General features: G+C 41.6%; 2 protein-coding genes across 5 annotated transcripts; both read right to left on the bottom strand.

Moving 5' to 3' along the window:
- Positions 1–3,221: 3,221 nt before the first annotated feature.
- Positions 3,222–6,400, bottom strand: dnajc8 (DnaJ (Hsp40) homolog, subfamily C, member 8). The gene is made up of 9 exons (XM_010743502.3): positions 6,276–6,400; positions 5,748–5,849; positions 4,833–4,889; positions 4,636–4,702; positions 4,412–4,506; positions 4,228–4,299; positions 3,928–4,019; positions 3,744–3,819; positions 3,222–3,670 (listed from the first exon to the last, which is right to left on the bottom strand). Exons 1-9 carry the CDS (start codon positions 6,345–6,347, stop codon positions 3,548–3,550), a joined length of 756 nt encoding a protein of 251 aa, XP_010741804.1. The 5' UTR covers positions 6,348–6,400; the 3' UTR covers positions 3,222–3,547.
- Positions 6,401–7,364: 964 nt separating this feature from the next.
- Positions 7,365–14,920, bottom strand: LOC104929071 (heterogeneous nuclear ribonucleoprotein R). 4 transcript variants are annotated; one of them, XR_003463600.1, is made up of 15 exons: positions 14,750–14,920; positions 13,926–14,086; positions 13,711–13,829; positions 13,504–13,611; positions 13,274–13,387; positions 12,960–13,136; positions 12,636–12,771; positions 12,333–12,538; positions 12,095–12,244; positions 11,889–12,010; positions 11,260–11,798; positions 9,233–9,293; positions 8,182–8,247; positions 7,693–7,840; positions 7,365–7,522 (listed from the first exon to the last, which is right to left on the bottom strand). XR_003463600.1 is itself a non-coding variant. In XM_010743500.3 (12 exons), the coding sequence occupies exons 2-12, from the start codon at positions 14,080–14,082 to the stop codon at positions 9,259–9,261; spliced, it is 1,863 nt and encodes a 620-aa protein (XP_010741802.1). In that variant the 5' UTR covers positions 14,083–14,086; positions 14,750–14,920; the 3' UTR covers positions 8,797–9,258. The 4 variants fall into 4 exon arrangements, 2 of the variants coding, with proteins under 2 accessions (XP_010741802.1, XP_010741801.1); XR_797329.3 differs by having other exon boundaries at positions 7,402–7,522; positions 8,182–8,244; XM_010743500.3 differs by lacking the exons at positions 7,365–7,522; positions 7,693–7,840; positions 8,182–8,247 and having other exon boundaries at positions 8,797–9,293.
- Between the last annotated feature and the right edge of the window lie 5,370 nt (positions 14,921–20,290).

Genomic DNA, 20,290 nt, shown 5'->3' with positions numbered 1-20,290 from the left:
TGCTGTTGTATCTGTGAGTGTCACTTACCGGGACACTGAAGCTGAGCTGTTGTTACTATTATTGAGTCCACCTGTGTTTTTCCAGTCTGCTTTGCAACCAGTCCATTGACAGATTGACAACATTAAAGTTGTCTCACCCCGGGGCAAACCCAGAACCTGCTGGACCCATATATATAGCCCGTGTGGCCTGGGAATCCCTAGGAAGAGAGGGGCGGCTGGAACCGTGGTAAACCTGCTGCCACTGCGACCAAACTCCCGGATAAGTAGAAGAAAATGGACGGATGGATGGTTTTTGTATGGAGCAGTTACCCATTAGGTCTACAGGTGCATGTGTTCATATGATTTTCCCCTACGACTGCTTAAAGGATCTTTTAAAAATTAGTTGAATCATGAAACTATTTAAGACTTTGCTGTTAAGTTCTCTTGGCAGTTACCTGCACAGGTATCGTATGTTTCCTCTTAGCCTTCATTTATTGTTGGTTACATTTTCTTGAACTAATCTCTCCTCTCACTTCCTTCCAAACCCTCAGCTCAGCTGGCGCCCTGTCGAGACAGGAAGAGGCAATCATGCATGGGGAGATCTGCTGCAACAGGTGTATCGGTGCTTGGTCACATAATCCCCCCCCCCCATCTGTCAGTGATGCTGCTTTTGTAACCTCATTTACTGCCCCCATTCATTCCTGTAATTTTTATCCTGTGAATGAATGAATGGATTAACCTGCCTGGGGGTTCTACAGAGGTAAATATAACCCATTGTGGAGCATTAAGACACGTATTAGCAAAGAACCCTGCTATGTCAGAACTCAAGACTAAAACATAATATAGGAATGCTGGGGCCCTTGGGAGTAAGTGGCCTGAATCACAGGGTCAGTTGCCACTTTTGTTAGTGATTCAACCTCACCCCATCCTGTTAGATAAGTAGAAAATTATATGAGCAGATTCAATGAGTAATACAAGATTGCTGTTTGACTTGACGTTAATGGTTCCAGGACAGGAAATGACAGAAAAATGTGTATTTTTATATCTCTCCAGTCTCCAGTTTCATTGAATGAATGAAATGATTCATTCAGCTTTGTGACTCAGTCTCAGTGTCAGTCAATAAAGCTGTTTTTCTCGTCTTGGAAGAAATCCTCTCTGCGTCATCGAAGTGTCCCCGTCCACCTCTCGGTCTTTCTACTCTCTCTTCATTAATTGTTACTTTAACACAAAATATACACGTTCCGTACTGGAACTGTGACTTTTTAATCTAAGTACATCCAGCCTATTTGAAGTCGAACCCCAACTGTCCTGACATTTGTTTATAAGAGCTATTTCAGTGGTCAGGTATAAACAAGCAGCAGTTTTCATGTGAGGGTTTGCTTGGAACTCTTGTTAATCAGATCAACTCTTGCGTCTTCAGTTAATCCTGTTTGAGGCCCAGCGGGGTCATGAGTCAAATCCCCATAAGAGCAGACCGTGACAGGGCAGAGGTGTATTATAGGTGCACACACTGAAGGACTGGAAGCAATGCGATGAATGGACTCTTTACAGCACTGACGAATGATACTCATCAGCCGATTGTGTCTACAGGAGACAGGTGAGTTGCTGTTTCTTTAAGGCGTTTGCCTCAAATGATACTGTTGATACAAGCTGTTAATATATTTACTCGGCATTATTGTTATTCTTTATGTTTGCAGATAAAATCTAAAAGAAGACATTTTTTTCCTGATCTGATTCACCACAGACAACATCAGCTCGGATAACTCTTAGGAATGGATTCCCTCATGTCGCTGGGTTCTCCCCTGAAGCAGTTCACCAGCTGTGTGTCAGGGAAAAGCAAAAACTCTGCCACCAAGAGAGTGGAGAAGAGGAGCCAGTCTGTCCGCAGAAGCAGCTTCACCCGCAGGAAGAGCATCAGCAGGAGAAGAAGCCTTCCCTGCAGCAGCCAGAAAGTCCCAGACTCCTGGCTCAGAATGTACCAGGCTGAACTAAAGAGAGAAAGGTGAGAATGAGAACAGTCACCAGCTCTAAAACAGGCATTCTGGTCTTTTATAGTGATATTTTGTCAAATTTGATTTTCAATTTCCATACTGTACCGACTTTGGAAGAAATTAAAGTATTAAGTTACCATCTTGTCATGCAGCTGAGACTCTTGGCCCAGACAGACTTTGCTTAATGAGGATAATGCTGTCCTCACATGAATAAGCTGCTTGCCCATGTGTCTTGCCTAACGTTGCTTCTGTGGTGTTTGCCAAAGGAAAAGACAGCAAGCCATAATAGCCAAGAAGAACGCAGAGAGGTCAGTCAGAAGAACGCACTTCAGGAGCCACCATTGCCTCCCAAGGGTAAGTGAGCAGTAAAAGCAGAGCAATAATATTTAGTAATAATCATTAATATACAGATGTAATAATCTTCACCCTCTCTTCTACATACAGCAGACCACCGCTGCCAGAAAACCAGCCACAGCGAAGGATGATTCCTTCTTTGGGGCCTTCCAAGGCCTCAGTCTGGATGGACTGATGGGTGGTAATAATACTAGTCATAATAATCATCATCATCATGCAGCTCCTGCTGGAGGAGATCCCTGCAAAGTCATGTGAGATCTAACACCTAAGGACAATCAGACTGTTTAAAAAATGAGACTTGAAGGACAAAAGGATCATGGTGGAAAGATGAGTTGGAGGGGAGTAAACTTTGGATTGTTGTCATTTAAGATTTTATTCTTAGAAAAGTTAATATTTCTTATGTTTTGAAAATTGTACTTTGCACAATTTCTCTCTTTTTGTGTTGAACTGTTTTTGTGAAATGGTTGTGGGCAAATGATTATAAAATTGAACAAATCTCTGACATGTTGTCCTTGAATGATGCTCCACACTCACACTCCTGAGCTGGTTTCATTTTGTGGAATTATTTAAAAACGTAAGGATTTTATTCTATTGTCAAAGGAACATAAATAGGAACTTATGTGCAACAAACACCAGTCGGGTGTTTGGTGTTTTTATTCAGTATTTTAATGAATACATTTAGGACATGCAGAACTAAGGGAGGGTATTAAGACATTAAATTTGTCCTGCAGACTCAAAACAAAACACTTAATATTTCTGCATATTTCAGGGTACAGTGTGTGAATCCGGTCAGTATCGTCTTGGCTTGTCAAGTGATCTATATTTGCAGTGACACATACCTTTAGACAACACCCAAACATTTCTGTTCAGCTCTCAGGTGCGTAGACCACTGTACTGTAGGCTTGTTAAGACCAAGCTTTATTTTGTGTGTTTTTTTAAAAAAAAAGAAGAAAAGAACACAATGACAAACCACATTTTTCTCGTCGTTACATGAGTGGAAGATGCATCATTTCTCTTTCTTACATGAGGCAGGTATGATCTCTGGATCCCGATCAGAAATATGTACATTAGAAAAACCAAGTACAAAACTACGTTTGTCAGGGTCAGGACGAGGATGCTGTCGTAGTATCCCGATGGCTGTGTGATGACGACGAGGTGACGATACACAGAACTGGAGTTTTCAGAACAGTGAAGTTAATCTAATAAAGTCTCATTTTACTGCATCATTCCCTCTGCTCCATCTTGACTTTCGGGGGCTTAAGGAAGGACCTGTTCTTTTTCTCTTTGCTCTTCTTGCCTTTGGCCTGGAAGGTCCGCCAACTATCCACACGGCCATCTCTTGTTTCCTGTGTTACAACAAAAAGTAAAGTCATGTTTCCATTTAGAAGTGAGTAATCAAACAGTGACGGAGGAACAAACCTCAAAGTTCTTCTGCCATTCTCTCTCTCGCTTTGCTTTCTCTGCTGCTTCGATTTCTTCCTCTCTTGCCCTTTTTCTGGTAAATTGAGAGAAGAAGAAGAAAAAAATCCATAACATGATCAGATAATATGGACATTTAAATAAAGGCAGAAAACAGGTTGTAAATATAGCATGTATCTTTTACCTTTCATGCATGTCCTTTGCTTCCCTTTCCTTCCTCTTGATTTCAAGCTCTGCGAACAGCTTCATGGTCTGTTTGTACACTGCTTGTCTGAACTGGAAAAGGAGTATGATAGTAGTCACGCACAAATATACAAATATTATCTGTATCAACATTGTGAAAATGCTGTTTGTCTAAAACAATCAAACAAAATTGCATTTCATTGATTAACTGTCTCGATCCCTTTTATCAATCGCATGTCCAATAACACACAGCGATTACTATCTTGACTAACAGTGTCCCCTTCTATAACTATGACTTTACCATTTCAGGGTCGTCCTCCTCCACGTCCAACAGTTTGCCATCCTTCTTCAACTGTTTCTTTTTCTCCTTTACCTGTTGGGAGCGCAGAATGGCAGAAATAAAACAAACAGATACAGATCAGGACAGCTGAGCAACAAACAAAGGCAAAATGCCTGGAATGTGGGGCAATGTGTACAACACTCACCATATGCTCCACATATTCCTTTCCTGCATGGATCACATCTAGGGCTCTCTTCTTCTGATCTGGATCCAGTAGGAGTTTGTATGCTTTGTCCACAGCTAGAGTACAATGACATATTCCGTTAGTATTTTACCTTGTGTGTTACCGTCATACAAAACCACAAACTGGGCAACACGATACAAGTTCAGCAGTTTCAGTGATAGCCAATGTAAATGTTAAGAATTTACCTTCAAAGGCTTTCTGTGCTCTGTCTGGATCATCCTGATTTTTGTCTGGATGGACCAAAATGGACAACTGTACAGTTAAAGAGACCAAATATTAGGAATTAAGGAACAAAAAAAACAAAAACACCATGGCACTATATTTCATAGAAAGTCAAGTCTTCACGATGAAAACCCCTGAAATGTTGGTTTTTTTTGCTTACCGCACGAAATCTTTTCTTGAGTTCGTCATCTGTTGCATCTGGATCAATTTGCAGCACCTGTAAACGATGTGAACACTGGTAGGTTTGTTCTACAAACGGCTGGGAGGCACAATGGGTCGTCCACTAATCAGAAGATCGGCCGTTCAATCCCCTCCAGTCTGCATGTCGAAGTGTCCGTGGGCAAGATACTGAACCCCAAATTGCTCCCGAAGGCTGTGCCATCAGTGTGTGAATGTGTATGAATGGTTAGCTCCTCAAACTGATGAGCAGTTGGCACCTTGCATGGCAGCCATCAGTGTATGAATGTGTGTGAATGAGATATGTACTGTGAAGCGCTTTGAGTGGTCGGAAGACAAGAAAGACGCTATATAAGTACAGTCTATTTACATATGTGTCAATATAAGATCATATATAGGGTCATTGTTGTGCTGAAATACAATTATTACTGAGTAACAGTGTATTGCTCTGATAAGCAGATTTGTCCACCTATTGATTGTAATTACAATCCATTCAAAAGATCAATATGACGTCAATCTTTTGCTGTTTTTGACCTGTGGAGTCTTTTCTCTGATTCTGTTTTTGGGAAATACAGACAACATATTTGTGCACACACATTTTGAAAGACAGGCAACATTACAGGTCGTGAAGTAAGAATATCTGTCCAATTAAAAGTCAGAAATGTTTCAATTTTATTTTATTCTACTGACTAAACATTTGAATTTATTAGGTGAAGATACCAAACACTCCAAGATGTGTAGAGCCAGTCTAAATCAATACTTATTGAGGTTATTTGCCTGTTGGTCAGGCTTTAATAACTAGATAATTGGCATCTAACAGTATTTTTTTTATATTTTTAATAATGAATACATACTCATACTATTACAGACATAAGACATGCTGATGATACACACTTACCTCAAAGGGATTGAGGTTGAAGTAGGACGCGCCAGGTCTGAGCAATCTGTCAATCTGCTGCTTGGAGGTTAACACAGAGTCTCTCTTCTCAATCTGCTTCACCTGTCAGACAGCACGCACAGAAAACCTTCAGAACAAAAACCAAGCGCGCTTTGTCTACGCGTACGAGAGGAGTAAACTATCGTGACACAGGAGGCTGCTCTGCATCTTTTCTGGGACTGTGACCTCATTCAGCCTCGGTGTTGCCATGTCGTGCCTGCTCACTGCACCGCGACTGAGGGAGGCCAACAGAACCTGTGACATGTATCCGACTGTGGTTCGGTTTAAGCTCAAAGTGTCACCACGAACACGAAGCAGCTCCGCGGAACATGTCAGTGGACGTTAGCTGCTTAGCGTTAGCTGATGTTCATGTCTGCGGCGCCTCGCGGGGGAGAGACACGAGAGCCGCCGAGTGACCGACCGGAGTCAGCGCGCGGAGAGCGAGCGACACGCTCACAGTCACACAAACTCACTCAGGTTGGATCGTACCTCCGAGATAAAGTTCTGAAATAATTCATCCGACATATTGTGTGAAGAAGGCTCTCCTCCGGCCGCCGCCATCTTGCCCCTGGTTTACATGTGACGTAGCGGCGTCACGTGAGCGCGCAGTTCATTTAAATGCAAATCGCTCTTTTATTTCTTTTATTTCATTTGTATAAAATTATCCGTGCGTGTTGTCTATACAAAAAAAGAAAAAGAAAAAAAAAGCTCCATTAATAATTTTAGGCAAATAATGCGGAATTATATATTTAAACAGGAATTCATCAAAAAAGCCGCGACTATGTGAGAATGGCTGTGAATATACAGAATTAAAAATAGATTAAACACAATTTATGTATTAATGATGATGAAGAATGTGAAGCTGCATTTGTAAAATCAGACGTATTTTTCTCTATTAAGAATAGTTATTATTTTCAAAGGTCAGGAACCGTAAGAAAATAAACTTCCGCTCCGGCTAATACTTTTTTTTTTTTTTTTACAAAGATCATTGATTTGCGATAAAGCATCCCGATAAATCCACGTATTGTTTAGATGTAGTTAGTGACAGCTCCGCTGAGCTCTGCGTTTGTCTGCCATATAATTACAATGAGCAGCAGCTAACAGTAGCAACTACCCAGCTAATAGATTTCCTGCAGGGTTCTCCATGTAGGATTTCAACCTCCTTTATTATTTCGTCCGCAACGTCTTCATGGGGGATCAAGCCAGGTCTCCTCGATGTCTGACTCCAGCGATACACTACTACCGCTTACATAATTAATGTAATTTATAACCTGTATTTCCCAGCTCAAACACACCTGGATCACAATTTACCTTTACTTAATCACGGTGAGGCAGGAAGCGTGAGTAGAGTGAACACGATTGGCCCATGTGAGCCACTGACAGGCCACAGTGTTCTGCCAGTTATATGCAGAAGTATATGATACCCCCATGTCCACCTGTTTGACTGGTGAGGTTTGCAATAAGAAACATGTTTATCATCAACCCCAGGAACCACTACAGGACAACATGTATCCTAAAAGTAGTGCCTGTGTTGTCAAGATATTGACTTCCATCCCAGGTCCATGATAGTATAAAAGTAGTTTAAACATGAATATACACGCACACACATTTATTTGGGTAATATCATGTATTGAACAAAGGTCATTTCTCTTTACAGTCAGAATACTTTAAAGAAGCAGCAGTCTGCTGGGTGGAGCTGGGATCACGACATCCATCAACTGTATCCTCCTACACTTCTGCAGTAAGGGAAAAGACATTAGAATATATAGTGTTATAAATGAATGCGTCATTGAAGATGGAAAAATCATGTTACATTTACTGAGACTTTAGTCCAAGCAACACAAATACCATGAGCCAAAGCTTTCTCCAATAAGAGCAGATGCTCTAATCCATAGTTATCGCTCACCTGTGCTTCTTCTGCTGAGCTGTGCCCAGTGCTGCCCGTCCTGGACCTCTATTGTACATTCCAGTAAGTTCATTTTGGGCAATGTGGAACCTTCAGTGTGGAATGCTTCTGGAGCTCGCAGCTTGTGGAGAACTGTCCTGACTTAGAACTAGAAAAAAGGCCACACAGACAAGAGCATGTTAAGAAATCTCTATCAGTTTCTAAACACCAGAAACCAACAACATGAGCAGAAAGACACAGTGTATTTTCTTTAACATGATGCAACACGCCTACAAGAACTGACAAAAATGTATATGCCAGATTTGTGACTTGATGTCCTGTTAATATTCTTAAAAAATAACTTACAGGACTTACTGACTCTGGGAAGTAAAGAGGCCATAAAGAGATAACTAGGACATCAAACATGTTTTAAAATCACAACAAAAATGTAAAAAATACAAACATGTTCAGACTTTTCTGAGCATTAGTTCAGATAATGAACAATCTTACCAATCAGTCCCTTCCATTTGTGTGAACTCATTCACATGGATCGGGGCAGCTCCTTTTTACTGCCTGCTGACAAGAGGCAACATATAAAGACACAGTTCTGACATGAGAAACTGCACAGGACACTCCAGCATTTTGATGGTACTTCAATACAAACCAAAACATGGGTTCAATTGATAGAGTAAGCTTCCTGATGTAATACTGTGCTCCCTATTTCAGTCTTACCTGTGTAATCTAAATACTGTAGCCTATCCACTGCCATCTTGTGGCGTTGAAGGGCACAGACATCAGTTCTGAGGCACAGCCATTGTTCCAACATGAGCCAATTTGACCAATATTTAATTCAATGTCCTCCCTGCCATTTTAATACATGTATTAAAAAGCTCCTGTAATCAATATCTATGTATTAATTAACACTTTTCCAGCTGAGAAAATGGCCAATAAATACAGCGTCGGATAAAGGAACAATGGACCACTAGTTGTGCTGGTGTGAAACTGCTACCTCTAGCGGCGTAGGAGGGGAAAGGTGCTCCACCACCACCACCCTCCATTCACAGAATGTGTGTGCAGACAGCTGAGGTGATTTTGGTGCAGTAAGCTGAGACAAGCAGCAGGTGCTTTTTTTTTTTTTTTTTTTTTTGCAGGGTTTTTGGGGTTTATAGTGCTTACCAAATCCTTGACTGTCTGCCTTCTGGCTGTTTAATCCAGTCTTAAGACACAGCCATTTGGCTCTTAAAATTGTGCACGACTTTTGAACTATGTCTGCGAAGGAAATGTACTGCTCATGTGTTCTCTAAACCCCAGAAACATGCTCGTAGCACAATTAATTTTAATGTTTCCAATGTGTCTTCAGTCAACTTTAGTGACTTGTGTTCTTCATAGCCTGGAAAATGAAAAAAATCAGACTCCTACTAAATAAAAAGCTTGATTCGTTGTACAGGTAATTAGTAAGGAAACAATAAAGAGAACAAAAGTATAATTATGGCTAGTGTTTTTCGAGTGATTACAATTAGCTACAGGAGAGGAGACAGTACTCTGTGCAAGGCTAGCTCACCCTTGAGTACCGTTCAGGTGAGTTCCTCATTCTAGTGGTGCCGCTCTCAATGCTTCTCCACCTAGGCAGGTTGGAATAAGAGGACAGACACCATGAAACAAAATACAATGATACCATGGTACCAAAAGGCAGAAGCTAATAACACTTTTCTACAGTAAACAGACTGACAAGGCGATCACTTCCTATGGCAGAATAAGAATTTTAACCCTTTGGGTGGTCAGATCCTTGGTGTCTTCAAAAAGGAGAGAAAAGGTTGCTGAGGTGATGTGCAGATTTTTTTGGAATAAAAAGAAATTGGAGACAACTCGGCATACAAGTACAATCCATTCAGAAGTCAAATGTGGTGTTCTAACTGCAGTGACAGCTCACCATTATCCAAGATTGTCCTGATCTTTAAAGTTTGCGTGAACAGGTGTACACAGTGTATGCTTCAGTAGATGTTGACCTGCCTTTATAAATAGCACGTGTTAAGGAGAATGTGAACACAAACCCTCGTACGCTGCAATTCCACGGCACAGGAAATATACACCTGTGAATACACTGCATGTTTACTTCCATTAGATTACAGTACTATTGCAGTGATGCATTTCTTTGGCCGAGTCCAAATGAGGTAAAAAATATAGGCAGGAACCATGTGAGGCAAAGCATGAAGTACTAGAGTAATAGGTTTTAGTCACAGTTAAAGCATCTTTTCATGGATTGCGGAGAATGGAGTTTAAAGGGTCGGCTGAAGTTTACTAAAGCACACACTGTTTACCTGTGCACACACATTTTGAAAGACAGGTACAATCTTGAGTAATCGCAGGAAGTCAAAATTACAGTTTGGTCCTTTAATAGTTGTTTGTATGGTTGTGATTCATTATTGAGATTCTGAGTGCAGGAAATGACTGTAGTCTGACATAACATGCACTGAAACATAAAGGGTTAAAATCCTGTTTAATCACTTTCATAAAAACACCTTTCAAATTCTCTTGTCCCGTTGTCTGATTGCACATTTCAGTCTTTTGTGATTATCCTTTGAGGCAAAAAAAAAATTTGACTTGGAAAAGAAGATCTTCATCCAAATGAGAGAATTTGAGGTCAAAATCAAATCAAATACTGAATGACAACACTGAATTTGAGTATCTGACAATTGACTGATGCTCAGCTGAGTTTTATTGAAACGGAACAAACGTAAAAGTTATAAATACAAAGAACATCAGAGAACAAACTGCTATGGCTCTTAAGGTAAGCCAAACCAAACTCTATTGGGCAAGTTCAAAGAAAACATAGGAAGTTATGGTATCAGTTTTAAAAAAAACACAATTTGTCTACCTCTAGAAATGCTAGGCATACACTTTGAACATTACAAAACTTTGATTTCTTCCTTCCTGTGGATTCTTTTCTCCACCATTGCAAAAAAATGACGTATGAAGCTCTAACCATATGCATTTATTTACAAGCAAGTCCCTAAGCAACTATGAGAAACCACAAATAAAGGGAGTACAAGAAGGGGAAGGAGGAAAGGGGTACGGACAAAAACTTCCTGCAAGGCAAATATTATTTAATGTTCTCTCAGACTTTTGAGAATTAAATGTCCACCTTTTTTTTGTAAATGTTCATTGTTGGCTTTAAAAGAATCAGGAACAAAACGTAACAATAAAAGTATTTAGTGTGTTTTTTTTAAATACACATGTCCCAATGTAACCGTAGGAGTAAGAAATGATTCACCACAACGGTTACGTTCACTTCTTCAGCCAAAAGGCTTTCCAGCCAATCATCTCGAGCCAATTCTGGGGTCTGTCCACTTTTTCTGAGATATATACAGATTTTTTTTTTCTCATGGGAGGGATGAAGAATAAAAAGTCAATCAAAAAATTGTGGCCAATCTCCTGTTTTGTTTTGTTTTGTTTTTTTTCTCTTTTTATTGTTGTTTTTCTCTTTTTTTGTTGTCACTTTGCCAAATACCTTTTGGTGCATCTACTTCCACTGCTGCCCATAAGAATCCTGTGAAAACTCCATGGTGTCATTACTGTAACCATAGTTACCGGAATAGTCGGCCCCTTGCTGCAGGGGCTGCTGGGCGATGGGCTGGGACCCCCAGTTCTGTTGGTTGTTGGTCTGGCGGCGCTTGGAGTCAGGCTGGTTAAACACGTCTGCCTTCCTCTTTCCGCCGACGTTACCCCCGCGGTTGCCCCTGGCCCCGCGAGGACCGCGGCCCCTCTGCGGCTGGAAAGGGGCTCCACGCCCTCCTCGGCCACCCCTCGGACCACCGAGAGGTGGCCCTCTTTGGGCATAGCCACCCCGGCCTCGGGCAGGTGGCGCTCCACGAGCCCTAGGTGGAGGAGGCCCCCCCCTGCTAGGACGAGTACCACGGCCCCTCATGCTGTACACATCTTCATAGCCGTAGTAAGGGTCTTCATAGCCACCACGGTAGTCATGATAGTCGTAACCATAGTAGTCATCATAGTAGTCTTCATATCCATAGTAATCTGGTGGATAGGCATAGCCCCCTCGGCCACCACGACCCCTGCCTCTGCCTGGTGGCGGCATGCGTGGAGGTGGGTAGTAGTAATAGTCATCATACCTGCAGAGAGAAACATTGTGTTACATTTGACGAATTCCTCAAGTGAGAAAAAGTTGAGTGGTTGACCAGTCACATGTGCCTGTCCCTCACCCTGCATTCCTGGTGGTCTGCCGAGCTGCTTGGCGCTCTTTCCTCTTCTTGTCTGGGGGCTTTGCTAGGACAATCTCAATTTCCTCACCTCCTAGCTCTTTTCCGTTCATCTCATCCATCGCCTGAACAAACAAAACAGCCCGTTACTGTAACACATGAGATCATCAGACATGCTAAATATCTTGTCCAAAGTGTGAATAACCCACCTTCACAGCAGCATCCCTTTCTTCAAAGTGGACAAAAGCGTAATCTTTCAATTTTTTCACCCGCTCCAGCTTTCCAAACTGAGAAAAGGTCTTTTCAAGAAGCTCTTCAGTCACCGCTGTGGCCAGCTTCCTCACAAAGAGCACCTTGACCTATGAAGACAACAGAAGCAAGGTGTTTGTTAGTCTATGGATCAGATCCTTGTTGTGTTTGAAAGAGAAAGACATGAGACTTGCTAACCTTGGCCATGACCTCCGGGTCTGGCTCAGCGACAGGGTCAGCCCACTCTACAGTGACTGGGTTACCCCACACCTTGACCTTGCCACTCATTAGACGGCGGCGAGCCTGTGCTGCAGACTTGTGGTCCTCATACTCCAGGAAACAGAAGCCACGGTTCTTCTTCTTGTCATCTGGCTGGTGGTACAATATCACCTCCTGGAGACCCTCTGTAAGATCCAACAATAACATCACTAACTTTCAACATGTCCGTCATCCTTCACAAATGAGGATTTCTGAAACAAATCTATGATCTGGAAAACTGACCTGTAACTTTTCCAAAGTCTTCCAATATACTTTCTCTCGTCTTGTTCTTTGGAATTGATCCGACAAACAGGCGATTGTTTGCAACAGATATACACACACCCAAGTACTTGCCAGGGCGGATTTCATGGTTATCACACTGAAAATACAAAGGAGGGAACAAAAACAGCGTGAAACAGATTGTGAATGAACAGCAATGTAAAAAAAATTAAGCAATTTGAAACTTGAATTCTCTTTTATCTGTAAAGTAATATCAAGTCACATTAAAAATGTTGAGAGTATTCCTTTAAGTATTTCAGTTGTTTGATATGTTGCAATGCTACTTACAAGCTTCACAGCCTTTTGGGCGTCATCCTTATTGCAGTATGTGATGAAGGCGTAACCTCTATTCTGACCAGAGAGAGGGTCCATCATTAACCTGAGGTCCCAGATGGGACCAGCAGACTCGAAGAGCGGCACCAGCTCGTCTTCATACAAATCCCTTGGGATTTTTCCAACAAACACCTGACGAGGAGCAGAGAAACAGCAGAGCGTGAGAATTTATAAAACATAAATATACAGCATGATATATAGGATCCTTCAATGATACCACAGCACCAACCTGACACTCAATTAAAGAAAACAAAGACACACTTATCTACCTCTGTTCCAATCCCTGGCTGTGTTCCTTTGAACACATCCTCAGGCGGGGGACCTCCATATTTTCTCTGCCCTGTGGTGACATCCAGGGTGTATCCTGTCCGCTCCAATAGAGCCTTAAAAAATAATGCATAAAAACAAAACATTAATTTAACTGCATGGCCGCAGAAGCATGTTTACATGACATTCATTCTGGATGTGCTACACAACAAAGCCACGTGACTTTGTTTACCTTTATTTTCGCCTCATCTGGGCCCTTGGTGGACTCCTGTACTTTACTCCCTTGTTTTTCTCTCTGTCTGTAAGTCTTCATGACTCCGCAAAGGAAAGCACTTTTATTCTACATTAAAAAAAAAAAAAAAAATTATTTATGACAATCCACATGAACATAATACTCCTCTGAAAGACAAAAAGAGATGTAATGCATCCACGTGGTTACCTGTACATGGGACAGGTCGCTCTCTTTGAACTGCTGCAGCACTGTGAGAGCTCCCTCTTCATTGAACTCCCGCAGCGCATCAATGGCCCTTTCGTCTAAGTCCACGTACGCCACCAGGCCTGCAATAACAAAACATGTAACATGTTCACTGACACTGGACCCCCCGTTAGTACCCTGGCTTGTTAATGACAGAGCCAAAAACAGCCACCACCCACCTGTCTGGAAGATATTATCTAGACTTTCAGCCACTTTCTGAGGCAGCCCAGCATCGATGAGCGTCTGGTAGTTCTCTGTGTGCGGCGTCGTCACATCCATGGGTTCTTCCTCCTCCTTTGCCGGGGCAGAACTACCGTTCACCTCAGCGGCAGCCATTCTCCTGGAATATACAGTAAGGGAAATAACTTATTTATAGTCAAAGCTCATCATGAGGTTTCATTTTTTCTTGTGCAGAGTTATTCAACACATACTTGAGGTCTCACTAAGAGAAACTGAAAGTGTTTTTATCATTTAAAATCTTTAGATATTAACAAACAGGTGGATGTTATGTGGTGTTTAGCTGACAGTCTTGTTATTTTAGAAGCATTTCTTACAGGATAAAACCGGGAAAACAGCCGAAGATGAATCGCATAATATTTACAATAAAATACAGTTAATACTCTGGTAATGAGCTGCTCGTTTAAACGTTCAGGTAACGTGAGGTAACATAACCCGGTCACTTGAAGAAACAACCGACAGCCGCCGTCCCGCCCCCTTCACATGCAGCTCGCTAGCTAACGAGGTGGATACATTTTATCTTTACATTTGCACGCTGACTGGACGAGCGCCTTTTTCTACATGTATTCATTTGACAGTTTTCAGTGCAAAACACGCCTCCGATATGTTTTTTCTCATCCTCAGCTGACAGTAATATCGGTCAGCTCGCTGGCTGGCTAGCTGACGAGCTTATACGAAGGCCTCGCCGTGCAGAAAGACACCTTTCACCAAATCAAACACACGCTCCGTGCAAAGGCGCCGATAACAGATAGTTAGCGAAACTCACCAGTCTAATTCGGGACACTAACGGTGACGTGTGTTAAAATGCGGAACGATTAACTTGTCGGACGTACAAAAATGTCTAATACGAAGAATACGTTTGAATCTAACACACGAGACAAATTTCCAGACAGCTACGGTCTCGTCGTCGGCTCGCCCGAACAACGCCACCGCTCAGCAAACATCGCGAGATGTGGAGGAAGGGAGGGGGGGCATAGATATATAAACATTTAGCGCTGAATCGCCCATGGCGGATTTTCCTTAGTAGAAAGTAGCATTTCCTTCTTGCTACCTTTCTACTGTACCACACTCCACTCCTGTTACAAACCCCGGGTACGGTAATTCTTCATCTTCATCGTTCTCTTTATTCCTCATTCTTTGCTGTTCTTCCTTCATCCTGGCCCACTCCTGCCTTCTCTTTGTAGTTCTGGACAATGGACACGACCATCTTCATTGTCTCTTCCAGGTCCTTTTCTTCCTCCTCATTACCTGGGTGTGCACTGTGCAGGTGTGTCACGTCCTTGGTTTGGGTATCATTGTACACACCTGAGGCTCATCTTCAATTAAAGCTCCTGCTGAAATACAGCGGTTCTCCATTCACTCTTCGCCAGTCTTTACAGTTTCCCCCGTGGTAACTTATCAGGCTCCAGGGACGTCACTATGTTAGAAACTGGGTGGCTTAGCCCATAGAGAGAAAAGTTATTGCGCGCGAGTTTTCAGACACCAATTAAAGCTTTGTCAATCAATTGATTAATCTAAGACGATGACGCCTCCCTCACCCACACACACACACACAGTAGAGACGAGATAGCCAAGTCCCGAGCGATCAGAAATAAATTGTCTTTCACAAATTGTCGATACAAGCAATACTTCACCTATTACTGAGATGAAGATAAGAATGTATATGTGAAGTGCAGATTTGTTGCTGGGGGAAAACGTTTATCCACGTTGTTTACCAGTAACAGTTATTTCTACAACAAGAGTAATTACGTTACTAACGCAGGTACTTTTTTGGAGGAGTACTAGTAACAGGCAAGAAAAGGAAAAAAAAAATCCCATATACATTATCGACCGCCCCAGCCCGCCCCGCCAATAAATGGAACATTCTCTACCCGCACCGTTCCGCCCCGCGGGCGGACCCGCGGGTGCGCGTTCGGGCGCCCGCATACTAGTGTGGCGTCGAATCTTGGGAGTCGCCCCGGGGACGAAACTACTTCGGCCCTGGAGACGCGGTATAGTCCCGTTTTGTTTCGACCACTGGTTCAGGAAACGAATTAGCGGGGAAGGGACTGGTCAACAGAAGTCATCTCTCATAGCTAGCAGCGCTAGGACACTTTCAGGAGCTGGCCAGTCTGGGATTCAAAACACGGGAACATTTTGGTTTTATACTTACATGGACACTTTCTGCTGTAGCTAAGTGTTATACAGCGTGATGAATGCTTACTTTCTTGAAAAAAGGCTCTAATGCTCCATCCTTTCACCATGCGTTCGCGCTCTGCTCTTGCCGCTGTGAGGTTCGGTCTGTGTACTTCAGCGTACACACGCAACGGCAGTGAGCCGGGTCCATGGAAAAAACCTGGGACTGGAATTTCAGTTGATGTGGGCGTTCTTATCATGCAAAGTGGAATGGATTGTATAATGACGCACTGAATGGGGAAGTCTCTCTCACCGCTTCCCGATGACATGAGATTATGATCATCTTTTAAGTGAAATAATGACAGTTTATAGGATTATTGGTTTTTAAACTCATATGCTGGCCCACTTGTATTGCATAAATATGCCTTTTTGTCAAAAAAACTTTTTTAAATACAACAAATATAAAAACACAACCAATATTTTTAGGGGGCTTAGATATTTTAGGGCGCTGAAGCCCCCCCTAAAATTGCCTAGTGACGCCCACTGTCAGGCTCCCCTTCGATTTGATTTGTACTTCCAGTGTTTTGATACTCCTTATGCTTTCCTGTGTCTTCCTGGTTTTTTCCCTCCCTGTTTGTTCCTTCCTGTTTTTTGACCTGAGCTCCCTGTGCTACACGATCACCCACCCTGCCGCAGCTGCAACCCGGACCCGCTCCTCTCCCGGACCTGCTCTCTTCGGGGGACCCACTCCACTCCCGGACCTTACCCCACCGTCGTCCTCTCCCCCCTTTTTTGTGTCCCCTGATAAACACATCACCACTTGTGAACTCAGCGGCCGCCTCTTTGGTCTAATTTACCACCTGTCGTCACAGAAGATTAGCCACAAAGGACCACGCGGACGCTTGATGCTTTCAGCACACCGTTCCAGCCAAGCTTACACATGTGGGACAAAATTGTTGGTACCCTTCGTTAATGAAAGAAAAAAAACTCACAATGGTCACCGAAATAACTTCAATCTGTTAAAAAAGTAATATAATAAAAATCTATGAAATTTAACCCATGAAAGTCAGACATTGCTTTTCAACCATGCTTCAACAGAATTATTAAAAAAATAAAAATCATGAAAACAGGCCTGGACAACTGATGTACCCATAAACTTAATATTTTGTTGCACAACCTTTTGAGGCAATCACTGCCAATCAAACGATTTCTGTAACTGTCAAATGAGACTTTTGCACCTCTTCAGAGGTATTTGGCCCACTCCTCCTGCACAAAACTGCTCCAGTTGTCTCAATTCGTTCTTTTTGCTTCCTTCCTTCCTTCCTTTCGTTATTTTTTTCCTTCCTTCCTTCCTCATTCCTTACTTCCTTCCCTACTTCCTTTCTTCATTTTTTTTCCTTCTTTGTCGTTTTTCCTTCCTTCCCTGTCGTTTTTCCTTCCTTCCTCTATAACTCCTTCCTTTCGTTGTTTTTTTCCTTCCTTCCTTTCTTCCCTTGTTGTTTTTTTTCCTTCTTCCTTCCTTCGTCCTTCCTTTGTTGTTTTTTTCCTTCCTCTGTCGTTCTTTCCTTCCTACCTTTCTTCCCTTGTTGTTTTTTTCCTTCCTTCCTTTCTTCCCTTGTTGTTTTTTTCCTTCCTTTCTTTCTTCCCTCGTTTTTTTCCTTCATTCTTTCGTCGTTTTTTCCCGTCCTTTCTTTCTTCCCTCCATTTTTACAAAAATAAAGAAGGTAACAGCATCATTACTGTCATTATTCTCTACATTCAGTCAATAAGGCATTCAATAAAATGACAAAAAAAGGATGTAAGGCTCAGTTCACCTTCCATTTTGGTTAATGCAGGCATTTTATTGAAGTCTCATTGATCCACAATACCTGAATAGCTGAAGAGTCGGTTAAAGTATCTGTTGAAGTGAGTGGCACGACAAATTTTTCTACGTTTCTAGCTATAGATTCTGTAGTTGACATTTGCGGCTACAATCGCAGTTTACAAATTTATTTTTGACAAAGTTTCCTCTCCCTCTCCACTCTGGTGATGACCACAAACTCACTCTCGAAAATTCTCGCACATACACACCCATTCATTTTTTCGGCATGCGTTTTTGGCGAAACTCTAAGAAAAAGTCATAGGACGCCGATCCCAGCTGAGCCCACACGTTGGATACCTGTTTTGGTGTGTGCGACAAAAACTCTGGGAGAGAAGCGAGCCAACAAAACGGGCGTAAGACATAATACGCAGAAGAAGCGTGGGATAACATATAGTGTGCGCTTTCAGGCACACTCATGACAGGACTAGTAGATACACCAGGACCAACTCTGTGTGTGTGTGTGTGTGTGTGTGTGTGTGTGCTCTTATTTCAGACACCTCATGTCACATTCTACATTTCAGGATCTCGGTTATTATAGACACAGATTAAATGTTAAATATAAATATTTCAATATTATCATCACATAACAGTGTTACACACATTAGTAGCTGTAAACACTCAGCATTAGAAAAATACATACGTGGTTTGGTGCTTACATAAGGAGTAAACATTTTAATCATCACTTTAAAGTTACATACTTGTTTTTGGTGCCTGTTTGTTTCCCAGTATATTAGTGTGTGGTTGAATGGGGTATAGAAGACATTAACTTAAAGAACTTTGTAGAAAGGCGCTTTATGAGTTCAGTCCATTTCCTTGTATTAGTTTACCGGCAGATCTGCCTTATCCAATATGGCGGACCGTGACGTATGCGACCAACGACCAACCCGCTCAATGCGGCGTCTATGTATATATGTCTATGTATATATGTCTATGTACATATGTCTATGTACATATGTCTATGGGGGGAAACGCGTCGCGGGGCGGGTGTGTTTGTTTTGACGTCTTCCTCCTCTTCTTCCTTCATGGCGAATTTCAACCGGGCGGAGCTTTACCGCCACCAATTGAAGTGTAATAGAAATCTTATTATTATTATTTTTAAATTGTAATGATAATGTTAATTAGTTCTGTGTACAGTAAGAGCAAGTGTGTTCACACACAGAATAAAGTTGATTGAGGTTCAGATAGAAATGATAGAAGTGAGTCTTAATTTTGTTCCACATGAGAGATTTGATTTCTGTCTTCCTTGTTTGGTATCACCAGCTCAGCTTGATTTTCTTTTGATCAACTTTTGGCAAATTGATCTGCTTAATCCGTTTGAATGCCTGCATGAGCTGAAGACTGCTATATTTCAGAATCAGAAATACTTTCCTAATGCCAGAGGGAAAGAATTTTTGTTATAATACTCCAGGTATACAAACAAACAAAAGATATGTTAAACAAGTAATCATCTATTAAGAACAAATTATAAATAAATATATTATTTAAGATATATAAAATATCAAATGTACATTTATTCACGTAAGAATATCTTGAATGTGTTAGTTTTTAGACCCATCAGTCAATCAACAGTTTACACACAGTATTTACATGCAAATTTCTTCTTTAATTGATCCAACATGGGAAAAATATGTAACCACAGTAAACAGCTGGTATTAAAACAGTCTAACGTCTATTTATCCATCCATTATCCGTAACCCCTTATCTTTATTACAGTCATGGTGGAGCTGGAGCCTATCCCGGTTGACTTTTGGGTGAGAGGCGGGGTACACCCTGGACAAGTCACCAGCACCGGACACACTGAGACAAACAACCAGCTGAGGTTTGAACCAGGAACCTTCTTGCTGTGAGGCAACAGTGCTAACCACTCACTGATTACTAATTTCTTAGTCATAACTGAGAGAACAACTGTCCTCTTGATTTTGCTGCCAATGCAAGTTTGTAAGCTTCTCTACAGGGTGTAAATCTTTATTCCTCTGCAGGATTGCCCAATCATATACTTTTTCACATTCCATTGACTTACCAATACCAGTACCAATTTGTGTATACTATATATCTATCTATATATATCTATATCTATCTATCTATATCTATAATATCTATATGATAATAGACATAATACACTGTTTATATATTAATAGATATATAACCTCTAATATCACACACACACACAACCCACACACTTTATTACACACTATATATATATATGATATAACACACACAGTAAATGGCTAGTAGATCATATATCATATATATATATATATATATATTATACACACACACACACCCCATATTACATATACACCAACTACACAACATTATATCTATATAATC

The sequence above is a fragment of the Larimichthys crocea genome, chromosome XIII (genome assembly GCF_000972845.2).
Source record: "Larimichthys crocea isolate SSNF chromosome XIII, L_crocea_2.0, whole genome shotgun sequence".
NCBI classification, from domain to species: domain Eukaryota; kingdom Metazoa; phylum Chordata; class Actinopteri; family Sciaenidae; genus Larimichthys; species Larimichthys crocea.
Note: the sequence above shows the minus strand (reverse complement) of the source record. Positions and strands in the feature narration are given on the sequence as shown.